The 13,641-nt window shown below is 39.6% G+C and overlaps 1 protein-coding gene across 1 annotated transcript; it reads left to right on the top strand.

The window, feature by feature from the left end:
* The first annotated feature begins 101 nt into the window (after nt 1-101).
* ivd (isovaleryl-CoA dehydrogenase) lies at nt 102-12,077 on the top strand. Its single transcript, XM_088648205.1, has 12 exons — nt 102-341; nt 2,496-2,585; nt 2,881-2,932; nt 3,439-3,608; nt 4,531-4,624; nt 5,233-5,369; nt 5,998-6,094; nt 7,519-7,612; nt 8,146-8,227; nt 8,701-8,805; nt 9,411-9,483; nt 10,298-12,077. The coding sequence occupies exons 1-12, from the start codon at nt 117-119 to the stop codon at nt 10,429-10,431; spliced, it is 1,353 nt and encodes a 450-aa protein (XP_088504331.1). The 5' UTR covers nt 102-116; the 3' UTR covers nt 10,432-12,077.
* The last annotated feature ends 1,564 nt before the right edge of the window (nt 12,078-13,641 follow it).

Here is a 13,641-nt window from a genome sequence, read left to right as displayed (position 1 = left end):
GAAAAGTGAACAATAACTAAGTTATGAGAGGACGTAGTTCGGGCTGAATCATTGTCACATCTCGTACAGACCTAGGTGAGTTCTCGCTGTTCAGTCGCAGGCGCGTTGTTCAGCAAATGCGCAGGCTCCGCATCGCTGTAGGCGGATCTGTGCATGCGCGAACGTCATTCACAGCACTGGGGAAGACTCTTCGGTACACCGGCTCCAGTTTGACAATGTTGGCGGCTCGGAGAGCATTGCTGGCCGGTTACAGGAGTGCTGCTGTGTGGAGACGCGGCTGCGCTGGCTCGGCAATTCCTATAGATGATATTGTAAATGGGCTGACAGATGAGCAGATCCAGGTAAAAAGAGCAAACCGAAAAACCGCCATGACCAGCAAATACCAACGACCGCTCACAAAGTCTGCAGTGGCACAGAGAAGAGGGGCTTCTTGAGCCGTCTGGGAGGAAAAGGCTGTTTTAAACCTTTTAAATTAGGTTTGCGGAGAGGAGGCAGATCTTTGTCGTGTCAAAACAAAGTTATGCACTGTAACTCAGAAGCGATGAAAGCGGTCAGCAGTATTCATGCAGATACACTGTCGAAACCAACACGATCCTCTGGCGATGCATACAGCGTTGTTGCAAGGTTAATCGAACAAGCAATGGGAAATCATCTGTAAGCACTGTTTTGTGTACGAGTGTTAAAAGAGGAGATTCTCCGGGCCCACGAGTTTTGCACGTTTGCAAACTCCCCTTCTTTTCAGGGTATTGTGTAAAATAATAAGAGGAGAACCGTGCAAATATGCAAACCCCTCCCTTGTTGTGTTGTTACATTCCTTAAATAAGAATTGGTTCATAATTAACCAATTTGGTTGAGATATTCAACTATAATAAAGTTCTGAACTATAGTTATATATATATCAGTGTACTGCACTATGTGGTACGCATAGGTGAAAAGTTTGCTGTTGTGTTTAGTTATGGCTGAACTGTAGTTGTGTAAACATTTTATATAAGCTTTTTGTATGTTGTGGCAGCTTCATAGTACTTCTTCCTATGAATAAAAAACCCTGCTTTCTATGCTAACGCATATGTAACGAAAAAGGTACACAGAACGGGTCTGCCCTCTCTGAAACCCAAGTACACCAATTATTGTGAGATTGTGCAACAGCACCATCAGGGGTTAATGTAGGTGTCACGTGAAGGGGGCGGGTTCGATTTGCGCTCTTTGATTGGGCGGAGTCTCTGATGCCTTTAGTGCCGTGTGTTCAGTTCACTGGAACACCAGGACCTTGAATGTGACCCTCGGCTGTCAGCGATGTGATTGAATCGGCGATGATGCTAGCCTGGGATTTGAGATTAAAGGGTGTTTCAATTTACTGGTGTCTTCAGAAATGTTCTACAGATGTAATGATGACCGCAGGCTGTTTGGAAGTTGGTTCTCTCGGGAATAAAGCACTTGCTAGCGGTTTCTGTGAAGAATTAAGTCAGCACATTTTTTCCTTCTCTCGAGGAAAGCTGAATCACAATCACTGCAACTTCTCACTGACTGTGTTTTAACAGTACTTGCGTGATTAGGCAATGATTTGCTTGTTGTAACCTATTCACAGTTTATTGCAATTTGCAGAAAATGCAAATTGCTGATAATGTACATTTATATAAGTAAACGTGATAATGAACTTAATACGTATAAATAATAAGTAATTGTGTTACTTTTTAAATTTATTTATATACAGTATGTGCCCCAATCCACTAGTTTACTGTGGTACCTCATTTCTACAGTTCCAGTCAGACATACTGTATGTAAAATTACTATTTTGAAAACAGGTGTCCAGGGTATAGAACTTTTGGTTTCTGTAAAGGTGTTAAAGTTTTAGTTTTTATTAGTCCTTAATATTTAAAAAGGATTTTTATAATTTGGGGATAGAAAGAATCAGTGCGAATGAGTGCATTTCAAACCACTATGGAAGTAAAATGTACACATTACCATGGAAAATCTCCAATTTATATCACAAAATAAACAAAATTTCCATGTAAGTGCATCGCCATGATCTGCTATTGAGAATGAGGCAACAAAACTTCCAGTAACGTAAAGTGGCCCTATTACACTGTATACAAGCAGGATTGTGAATACATCTCTTTTAATCCAACAGAAGTATTTCTCTCGACTTTGAGACAGTTTTACAGACGAATACTACTTGTTAACTCTGCACGCAGATTACGTTGGAACATTTCTGCAGTGAAATCCCTGCTGCACAACCTGTACTTACTCAATTGTACTTTAGTCATTACGGTGACTAGTGAGCAGGAAGGGCCCCATCACGTCATAATTCATCCTAACTCTGGACAACATGATGACTATACAGTACTTTCACGAAGTTCAAGATTTTGTGCTTGATTCGGAATTTGTAAAACTTTGTGATACCGTCAATTAATTAACACTGTAGGTCTTGTAAAGGGGAAAGTGTGTCTCAAGGATTCATCTTCTGAGCACTGAAACACTCGTTGTTTTTCTTCCAGCTCAGACAGACCCTCCAGAGGTTCTGTCAGGAACACCTGGCCCTCAAAGCTCAGGAGATTGATAAGAACAACGAGTTTAAAGAGATGAGGGTGAGTTTGGTTAAATTAAAGCTGTCAGACTTAATTCAGTCTTGAAATGCATTGTTTACAAGCTACCTGGCACTATCAAAATAATTCACGTCTGTTCTTGTGAGCTTCAGTTAGGATTAATTGATTTTTTGTAAATGGTTTATTGACTGGTGGGTAATGTGCCCTTTATCTACCACGCTACTTATTGTATTTTTGGTAAATGTATACAGGCAAGTTCCGTGTTCCTTTAATGGGTACAATTGATTACATCTGCTTTGTGTGTTACAATGTGGACACTTCTTACTGTCATTTCCAGGAGTTCTGGAAAAAACTTGGGGACCTCGGAGTTCTGGGGATAACTGCACCTCGTGAGTTCCCGCTGTCTGACACTCCTACAGATGCAGAAAGAATCAGCTTTGTTGTCAAGACCATGACATATTCTGGACTTGGCTGAACTGAATTTTTTTTCTTCCCAAAACCCAAAGCAATCTGATTGATGGTATTCAAAACTGCTGCTTTTTAAATAGCTTTTTGAGCTATTGTTCATTTACACATCTAGGCAAACCTTGGACTAATTAAATGAACACATAAATCCAAGCTACCTTGCGATGCAGCATTCTGAAAATGCAGTTTTCTCATTAATATGTGGGTGGATCTTTGTGTGGAGAAAAAAAAAACTGAAAAGAAACTAGAATGATGTTCTGGCAGAAATGGTCCCTGGGCTCTTAGAAAGGCAGTTGTTTTTAAAATGACATTTGTCCATTGCCTGATGCTTAAAATTTGTTTCACTTGTTTTTTTTTTTCTTTTTGGTTTTACGAGTTGTTCTGTGCTGGACTTGAAAGAAGTTTAACCCTTTCTGCACATCTGTCCTAGTGGAGCTTGGTGGCTCGGGATTGGGCTACCTCGATCACGTGATTGTGATGGAGGAGATCTCGCGTGCGTCTGCAGCAGTGGGACTCAGCTATGGGGCTCATTCTAACCTCTGTGTCAACCAGCTAGTCCGCAATGGCAACCAGGCCCAGAAGGAGAAATACCTGCCCAAGGTGAGTTGGAAACTGATGGGAAAATGGGAATCAATTCAGACAACAGGGCTTGCTTGAAGGTCCTTTCAGTAGCAACAGGTATGGATGATAACTGGCTTTCCTGTTCAGACGCAGTTCTGACTGAAGTTATACACTGTACAGTGTTCAGTGCATGTCTCTTTGACATTACTCTTACTGTCCTTTACAATTTGCTTGAAAGTGAAAAGATGAGCCCTGAGTGTTTTAAGATAAACTTTCCTAAATTGATGGAATGGTTCAAGTGTGGAGAATGAAAGCACAAGCCTTGCAGAAGCCCCCCAAAATACCCCCTTATCTGTGAACCATGGTCGCCTCTGGAACTGGCCCCAAAACTTATGATGGCCCCAGTGCTTCTGGTCACTTGAAATCACTGAGTTGAACACAAAGTATGTGTGTCTTTTTTTTCCAAATATAATGAAAAAATATTTCCATATATTATATATGTACAATGTGGAAATCTGAAATTAGACAATATATTATTATATTGTACATATCAGTCACATTAATCTCGTGATCACAAATATACATGTGAATTGTTTAACCGCATGAGTGTTATGGCTGTTTTGAACCAGTGGATGAGATTTAGGAAATTGTTTTGTTAAACATTCTCCCCTGTTAGAAGAAAAATGCAGTTCCAGAGGTTTATGAAATCCATCCTGGGTGCACTGCACGTGCCAAAAGACATTTTCAATGAACAGTGTGAGTGTACCGGAATCTGATCAGCAACAATACGTTAAGACCAGAAAATTCCCTTCCAGAATGATGCCCACATGTCAGGTTACTGGTTCCTGCATTCTTGTTTTGACACCCACTTGAGTTTATTGCGATAAAGGGGATACTCAGGATCTTGGAGTGAGTACATTTATGATACAGTGTACGTTTGCTGATGTTGTTTTCCCTCCAGCTTCTGACTGGGGAACATATCGGAGCCCTGGCCATGAGTGAGCCCGGCGCTGGTTCTGATGTCGTGTCCATGAAGCTAAAGGCAGAAAAGAAAGGTGGGCGGAGGGGCACAAGGACAGTCGAATAAAAAAAAAATCAAATTATTTGCCAGTATTTCCCTCAGCTGCTTGAGTTTCTTTTTTTTGCCCCTTGTTTGGAACTGTTCTTCCTCCTTGCTGTTTCCAGAATGCTAGATTCATTGCGTAGGGGGGGGTATGGGTTAAAATCCCAGTTGAAGCACTGCTCTTATACCCTTGAGCAAGGCAAGTGTAATCTGCTTTGTACAGAAGTATCAGTTAAAATAAGAAAGTTTATCTGTGCCTGAAAGACATAAACTGGGAGGTAAAGGCAGTGATGATTATGGAACAGTCACTGGGTGCTGTCAAGGACTAAGAGAAACTGGTCTGGTTAACTTGTACTGTATATGATTGAATAGGTCATTTGTGTTGTTTGTGGGATTTGCATTGTTTTCAGGGTTTGTTTTAATTGTAACGACATTTTCCTTCTGTTACAGTACATTGTTGATGAGAACAAAAAAAAAGGTCTGGGAAGCAGGCGATATTGTAATGCAATAAAACTACCCTTTCAGTTGTTTAGACCGTAAATAAAAAGTGCTTTGACTGTGCATTTGGTTTGACTTGGTAGTTGTGTCTGTTCTGTCTAGGAGATTACTACGTGCTGAATGGCAATAAATTCTGGATTACGAATGGACCAGAGGCAGACGTGCTTATAGTTTATGCTAAGACAGAACCAAAGGCCCAGCCTGTCGCTCGTGGAATCACAGCCTTCATTGTGGAGAAGGTTGGTGGACTTAATCTGTGAAATGCGGTCTCCCCATACATTGCTGTTCTTGCAGAAACAGGTCATTTGTGGTATTCTAGAGGAGAAAATTTCCCCATTTGTAGCACAGACCATACTTACTGTATGTAATCATGTTACTTTGAGTTCAGCACTATGACTCTGTTTATCAGAAATCTACTAGTTCCTGGTGATCTTAAGACAAGAAGCTAAGATGATAAGCCCTGAATATATAGATGTTGTTTACGTTCTACAAGGAGGCAATCTGGTTCCTCTTTCTTCTTTGAGCTACACCCTTTTTTGTTAAGAATGGCTTCCTGTTTACAGTCCTAAAGAAAAATTTCCACAGCAGTGGATAATAAAGTATCTATCTAAAAAGAACTGTGACTTCGTATCCAATTGTATTTCCAGGCCCTTGTCAAACCTCGATGACCCGGCAACACATTATTGTATTTATTCATTGTTATGTTGTTATTATTTAGAATTTTGAATACTTGTATCAAGGCCCCTTGTAATCTCCTTTTTGCCATGTAAGAGTTATTCTAATCTGTATGTGACGTAACATTTAGGTCTGCCATTCAGTGACCCACTCTTCTATGAATCAGATTTCCATGTTTCCATTTTTCCATAGGAAATGCCAGGGTTCAGTACAGCACAGAAATTGGACAAGCTTGGAATGAGGGGCTCCAGCACCTGTGAGCTCATCTTTGAGGATTGCGAAGTGCCTGGTGAGGATCACAGATTATTGTTTCTCTCCTCAAACCAATCTCTGCTGTTTATTTGTACTTATACAATGTAGATGTAGGAATGATATTACTTAAGATTTGTCCAGTATCTTACTTTATTATGGTGTATAGTGTGCATAGCATGTTCCTGCTCTTGGTTTGTGTAAATGTATGGGGATATCATCTTTAAGAAGTCTTGAAATTAGTCTGGAATGTATAACTGTGATGACTGGCACAGTATATGATGAGCATCATGTCTCCGTTTATTAAATACATTTAAAAATGCCTAAATGCCTCCTCATTAGTTCAGATTGCTGAACTGAACAGAACATTTCCAGTACAGTTTCTAATTTATAGGCAGAACCATGTGCATTTATTGACTTTTAGGGTCTCCTTTGTGCATTCAAAGGGTAGGGGGAATGTGATTTTTGCTTCAAATTCAAATTGTGATTTTTGCCACTTTCCAGTTTTCTTTGAGGGTATAATGAATGGCCTGTTATTCTTAACCCATGAAGTACCCTGTCACAGAGCTGTCAGACGTGTAGTCTGCCTGCCCTAAGGTCACCCTGGTACCTCTTGACCCAGAAAGTTTGTACTTCCTCTGGCTGAAGAGGGCCCTGAATTCCATGCTAATGAGGAAGCATTGTAAATGCATTATTCACATGCTAAACAAATTACTCTCCTTGTAAACATCTGGAATGAGTAGAGCAGTTTCAGTGCAGTATATTCCATTTTATCTACGGTTTCTTTTACATTTCTTTCTCTCATGATCTTAAGTGTTCTTTTGGCGTAATGGGACAGATACGCTGAATGGAGTCCTCTCATTTATAACCTTTCCTTTGTTCTGTTCTAGAGTGCTGGTAAGCTTATGCAATGCAGGCTTGAAAGGCTGTGCATGTCAAAAGCAATGTATTTCTTTCTGTAGTTTCCAGATATGCTGGGGAGCTGGTTTCCTAGGGTCCCGTGCTGCCTATCTGTCTTTCTTTATCTGTCTCTTCCAGTTTTCCTAATGGCTTTGTAGTCGTGCTGAAGTTTTTATCTTTCAGGGCACACAACTCTTCTGACCCCTGGCAGTGCGAACCTGCGGTATTAGATACTTTCGCGTTTCATTTTGGTTCCCTTCATGCTGAAACTATGTTCTGCTAATCCACATCTCTGCATGCAAAAGATGTTTAAAGTCCTGGAGAGACAGAATCTAAAGTCTCTCAACAGTCAAACGTCTGTTGATTTATGTTGCCTGTTATCTTTTTTTCCTGCTAAGTATCTTGAGTAAAAGTTGAGGTGGAGTTGCCCTCTCTTACTGCTGGCCTCTGGGTCTTCAGGCTGGCATGAGCGGACAAAGGCAGTTCAGTGATGTTTCCTCAGCTCTGCACTCTCTGGAATTCAGTCTTGTGTGCTGAAGCTGACTTTGAAATTGTTTGTTTTAGAGGAGAACGTCCTGGGGCATGTGAACAAAGGTGTGTACGTGCTGATGAGTGGACTGGACCTGGAGAGACTGGTGCTGGCTGCGGGGCCTTTAGGGTAATCTCACGACCTGAGCTTTGCTCATCTCAAATGCTGGAGGACATTTAACTGTGATCCTTAGTTCTGATTAAAAGTGTCATATGATGTGTTTTTAACGTTATGTCTTTGTTGATGACAATGGTGATGTTGACACTTCGGACCTGAATGCATTTGAATACATTTCCTCCCTAAGGCCTCTGTTTGCACAGGCCTCTTGGTTTGTTTAGTGGATGGCGGCAATTTTATTGAAAGGAATTAACATTCCCCCTTTTGTAAATATGAGTTAATGAAATCAAGAGATATTTCATTCCCCTGTCTGTTTTTTTTTTGTTTAAAGATTTTCAGTTTAGTACATATAGCACACAGAAGCTTCCTCAATGTATTCTAGATATGTTTTGTGAATAGCCATTCCAGTGTAAAAATGAATTGCTTAAGAATCGGTAGGCTATGCCAGTCCTTCAGTATTGTAAATGATATAGTTCTCAGCTGGCTTCCTCATTGAGTTAAATGCCCAGTGAACAGGAAGGTCTCTCTCTCCTTTTCGCTTCCAGGATCATGCAAGCTGTACTGGATCATTCCATTCCCTACATGCATGTCAGAGAGGCTTTCGGACAGAAAATTGGACACTTCCAGGTACACAAAATCACAGGAATGCCTTACTCCTTAAGGGTTCACTTGCAAAAGCTTTAGAGCAGTTATTTACAAAAATGTTTCGGAAATTACCCAAAGGGGTAGTACATTTAAGTGGAAGTCTTTTTCTCACCAGTTTCAGTTGCACACTATGTGAAATTCACATTTTGATACTGAAAAGAAAATTGAATGTCAGAGATGTATGCTACCTGTTGATAAGAAGGGGCAGCTCATAGTACTCGGCTGCAGTAGGTCTCTGATAAAGACCAGATTGAAATGATACAGTTTGGAATGACGACTGGGTGAGTTTCAGCTAAAACTCTAATAGGACGTTTTTCTTAATCTCTAAGGAATATGAAAAGGGCATTGTAATACTTCAGGTGCGTTTTTTTCATTGTAGTAGTAACCATACAGCAGCCCGAACACGTCCTTAAAAAGAAAGGTGGATGCTAAATTTTCTTTTCTCTCCTTCCCAGCTTCTGCAGGGGAAGATGGCTGACATGTATACCCGCCTGAGCTCCTCTCGGCAGTACGTCTACAATGTTGCACGAGCCTGTGACAAGGGGCACTTCAATGCCAAGGTGAGTGTCACTCAGCAGTACCCTGCTTCAAAACAACCTTCAAGCCTCTGTCCCCCATCTCTCTCCTTTTCGCTCACAAAGGGGAATATATTTGATGTATTAACGAGAGTAATACATCCAGAGCAGGGAAAACATTGTAGACAGGTAAGGAAAAAGAAGAGCTACCAGGTAGTTCAGTTTGTTTGGATTGGAATTTAGACCAGTGGTTCTGGCATGGCTGGTTCAAACCTGGATTGTGTCAGTAGCAAACAGTCCAGGATTTCCCAAAAGGCAAAGCACAGCTGGCTGACCACATTTGGGTTGGCTTGTGATAGCCAGGGTGTCGTCTGTAGGTCATATGACATAGCAGAAGCTTTCAGGATTGTAGTTTGGTCAGGCTCACACCAGCTCTGTTGGAGGCAACCTGTGCTGCAGGCATGCTGGGATTGTGTGTAAGAATCGGGTGTCTCTGACCGTTCATGTTTTAAAAGGTTTCCCCCCTGGACATACACTTCTTGTGCTGACACATGCTGGGGCATTGCAATAAAACTGAGTTAACAAGCATCAATTCTAATTTTAAAACAAATGAAGGAGGGAGCCCAACATTGTTGACCATTTTTTGGCAGGATTGCGCAGGAGTGATACTTCATGCTGCAGAAACAGCCACGCAGGTGGCTCTAGATGGAATTCAGTGCCTTGGTAAGTGATGGTTAGAAACATGCTGAAATCGCATTATATACCCTAAAATCCACCTTGAAGGGTTTTTGTGTGCACTGTGAAATATTATCAGTGTTATATAGGAGTGAAAGAGAAAGACCCTATTTTGTGGAACTAACAGTTTAAACTGTCAATATTGTTATGGTAAACTGACAAGGCCCTGCTTGTTTATTAGCATTACTGTGTACACCAGACAGAGTCTCCACAAAGCCTTGTTTAAATTAGGCAGACGCTTTGCAAAACTACAGAGTGCACATCACTAACTGTGGAACGCTAATTCCAGACCTCTATACAAAATGTATTTGGAGACTGATGCTTTTTGTACCATAGTCAAATATTAAGGTATGCAAAAGGAAAGTGTTCTGTATGTTATTAAGCAGTTTCCATCTGTCAGTTCTACATCAAATTGCTTATTCTCCTATTGCAGGTAGCATTTCATGGCTTTCATTTTCAAACGTACTGGATATGTAGTGTATATCCAGTGATTCTCAAAGGAGTGGGATTCATAATATTTCTCAAAAAGCACATTCAAGAAGAGCAATGAATTGCAGGAATTAAAAGTTATAGCGTACATGTACCAGTTTGATAAATTGGAGGAAAACCTTCAAGTAGGTAATCCTGTAAATACTTTAGTAGTCAAACCTACTTTTAATGGAATCCACCCAGTGTTTTAGAAATGAATCACTGAATCAGGAAATTGAAGGCGCTGGCCTTTAGGACTGAGGACTAATGTGTGTGCTGAATATGATATCTATAACACTGACAGTTTTTTTGCCTATCTGATCTAAATCTGTAGGAGGAAATGGCTACATCAATGATTACCCCATGGGCCGGTTTCTACGAGACGCCAAGCTGTATGAGATCGGCGCAGGTACAAGTGAAGTCCGCAGGCTCATCATTGGCAGGGCCTTCAATGCGATGTACAAGTAAACCACAACTGCTAACAACACAAAGACTGACACAGCACGCTGCTCAGCTGCTCACAGCAAGAGGCCTTGGTGATTAACGATGAAACAGAACTGTGAAGAATCGCACATTTTTCATCCAGTACTGCAGACCTTGAGGATGAGGGGTACAGCGTCATCACTTCTTGAAAAACAAAATGCAGATGTAGTTATTTCCCTCTTTATTTTCACAAAAGTGAAATAAAATATTTTATGCTAGAATCTGATATTTTGTTCACCCTGGGGCCCTGGGGTGCTGATATAGTGTGCGTTCCTGCGTTCCATATCGTAGCAGAATTGTCTAAATCAAAATTATGGAATATAAAACAAAAATGGGATTAAGAGATTAAATAATGATTTTCAGATGTTAACAATAGGTTCTGCAGCATAAAAATATGTTTGCTATTTGTAATCTGTTATACTGTATCTTTGATAGTATGGTAGGCTTTCTACTTAGTCATAACCACTATTGTTAATTTTCTGAACTTTAAATATTTTAGGATTACTACTTACTGTAATAGCTGCCTTGCAGTGACATTCACTCACACACTCTCTGCTGTGACTACTGTAACTATGGCATACATACATCACAATTTATTTGCATTATAGGAAGGCTTTGTTAACATTTTACTTTGACATGCACAAAATCTCGCTACCTTTGGGGAGAATTCTCCAACAATGAGTAACACACTACACTGAGAATTCACATTCAGTGCTTGTGATCCTGCAAGCTTCACATACATTTGATAAGCAAAAGTCTCTCCTTGGTGTGTATTCACGTGCAGGACAACACATGGTCGGTGATACTGTTCACAGATAATGGATAAGTCTTCCACACTTCAATTTCTTCCTCTTTCTATACAATCCTGCTCAGCTGTGCTCCTGATAAACTGACAGGGGATAAAAGAGTTAATATTTTATTAGTTGTTTGACTTGTTGGAATTGCAAACTCCAATATTGGACACATTGGGCAAAAGAAACTCTTTGGGGTTTTTTTTTAAGAAATATTTTTTTACTGTTAACAAAATTACGAAGATTTATCATCCCTTAATTATGTGCGAGAACTCCTACGTAATGCACCACTACATTACTGAGCACCTTGGGAATCCAGGCCTTCATATGATTCTGAAGAAAAAATATTGATATCCATAGCTGTTTTACAGTAGGTGTGTTAAATTCTACTGGATTTGTATTCTGTAGCTGAATAGATTAAAAATAAAAATATGATTTAAATGAATATCATCGTTTTTACATATCTACATTTTTATATTTCAGAATGACTTTTGTGACCATTTTGTTTGTTCTTCAGGCACCATTACAAATGTAAATTATATTTGGTGTTGAGAAGAAAATGCAGAATAAAAATATATACAGTACAGTACAATGGTGGTTTTAGCCCTAAGTTAATGTATTAAGGTGTTTGTATCTGAAATGAATTCATTACCATATAAAAATTGAACTGCATTTCTTTATTGGAAAGTGATGGAGACCTGCTGTCTGTAAAGCCTGGTACTGTAAATACTTAATTTGTGATTTTCTTACAATTGTGTGACGCATATTTGAATTCCATGACTCCTCATACAGGCATTATTCAATACATTTGGAAACAGAATAAAAAATGAAAGAACAGAAGGCAAGGCTGTGTGTTGATGTGAAAGTACTGTATAAACTGAGCTAAGAAGACATCTCTACAGTATATACCCTGTACAAAGAATACAGGAGTATTGATCAAACTATGCCAAATGTAGGAGTTGATTCCCTGATATCTTTCAAAAAATAGCTCGCTTGAACTGGATCAGTAATTTTTTGTGTTCTGAATTTTTTCTGATGACTTTAAAAAAAGGTTTATGAAAAAAGGTTTTTAAAAAATGTTTAACTAGAAGCATGGGTTCGAGTGTGAGTATGTTGGCGGTGACTTGTATCAGGACATCTGGCACAAAGGGTGGGCTTGTCTGAAGAGCCTGCCTACACTGTGACCCTGTGTGCGATAACAGCGATCTTAAGGTGGTTGTAACTAAAATATATTCTAACTTAAAATCTAACGGGCCCTTCTGTCCTCAGCTTGTTGTACAGTGTAAGTGGTTCTCAAGTTAAAAATTCTCAGTGAAAAAACAGCAAGGTGGCATTATTATTGTCATTATTGTTTTTATAAGACAGGTGTTGAGCATCATGGTGTTGTTTTAGTTATGTGTTCCCACTGAATTGAGTATTCCTTTTAATACAGCTAGTGTGTGTAGGGGGACTGGCTTGTTTTACATCCTCTCCTGTGGATGATTGCACAAAGGGAAAATGTTAAAGGATAGAGTTTTGCTTACAGTAGAAAAACTGATCTTCATTCCTAAACGTTTCTACCTGGTAGGTCACCTTCACTCCCTGACAGCACCAACAGCTTTTACTGTACAGGCTGTCTTCCTGTTTCCAGCAGATTACATAATCTGAGCAGTGAGAAGAAATGTTTGTTTACTTACGGCTTAAACTGAGCCTTTTCTTTTCTTGAGGAGAGTGATGTAATCTACCCTGCTTTTACACAGGTCCTATATTGTTCAGGGTGCCTTTGTCCTGTGTAACTGTTTTTTATACACTTACATGTGGTGTGCATGTTCCTTCATCAAGACTATCATCACAGCAACAAGGAAGATAATTCTTCCTAGGAACATTTTAAGTAATTCTCCACTGTTTTTCAGGGTATTGAAAACAATTTATATACAGAGAAGGTTTTTTAAATTCATTTTAAACATACAGTATAGTTATGAAAAGTGGGTTGTCTGCCTGATTAGAGTTGTGTTGATGTAAACTTTTGTCATCTTAAAATAATTGGGTTTCTAAAATGTTTTTGTTCACATCTTTCCTGTTTTAATGTAGGAAATATGATAGTTTTCTCTTTCCTACATTCCTTAATGCTGTCATTCAGATTCCTAGTGGTGGTTGTTGAAAGAGGGTAGTCATTTAAATTGTATTTTCAAATACTACCTTTCTAAATGTGTTTTAGGCTGATATAGCTTACAACAGAGGAGAAACCATTGAAAACATCAGGTTTCCCAAGATGTGATGTCCTGCCCTTTCCTTAATTTTCAATATTGTTTTCAGTACCATTGAAGTATGATGAAGTTGAAATATTTGGAGGGAGCAGCCTTCCCTTTCCAGTTACCACTTATGGTTATAAACTAACGGATCAGCTCCAGCAAAATTGGAATCA

The sequence above is a fragment of the Lepisosteus platostomus genome, chromosome 10, assembly GCF_059453375.1.
Source record: "Lepisosteus platostomus isolate fLepPlt1 chromosome 10, fLepPlt1.hap1, whole genome shotgun sequence".
Taxonomy (NCBI): Eukaryota; Metazoa; Chordata; class Actinopteri; order Semionotiformes; family Lepisosteidae; genus Lepisosteus; species Lepisosteus platostomus.
This window is presented reverse-complemented; position numbering and strand designations above follow the sequence as displayed.

Coding starts and splice junctions, on each gene's coding strand:
- ivd (XM_088648205.1), top strand. CDS start 117: ATGCGCAGGCTCCGCATCGCTGTAGGCGGATCTGTGCATGCGCGAACG. Junction 342..2,495: donor TGACAGATGAGCAGATCCAG/GTAAAAAGAGCA, acceptor TTTTTCTTCCAG/CTCAGACAGACCCTCCAGAG. Junction 8,228..8,700: donor AGAAAATTGGACACTTCCAG/GTACACAAAATC, acceptor TCTCCTTCCCAG/CTTCTGCAGGGGAAGATGGC.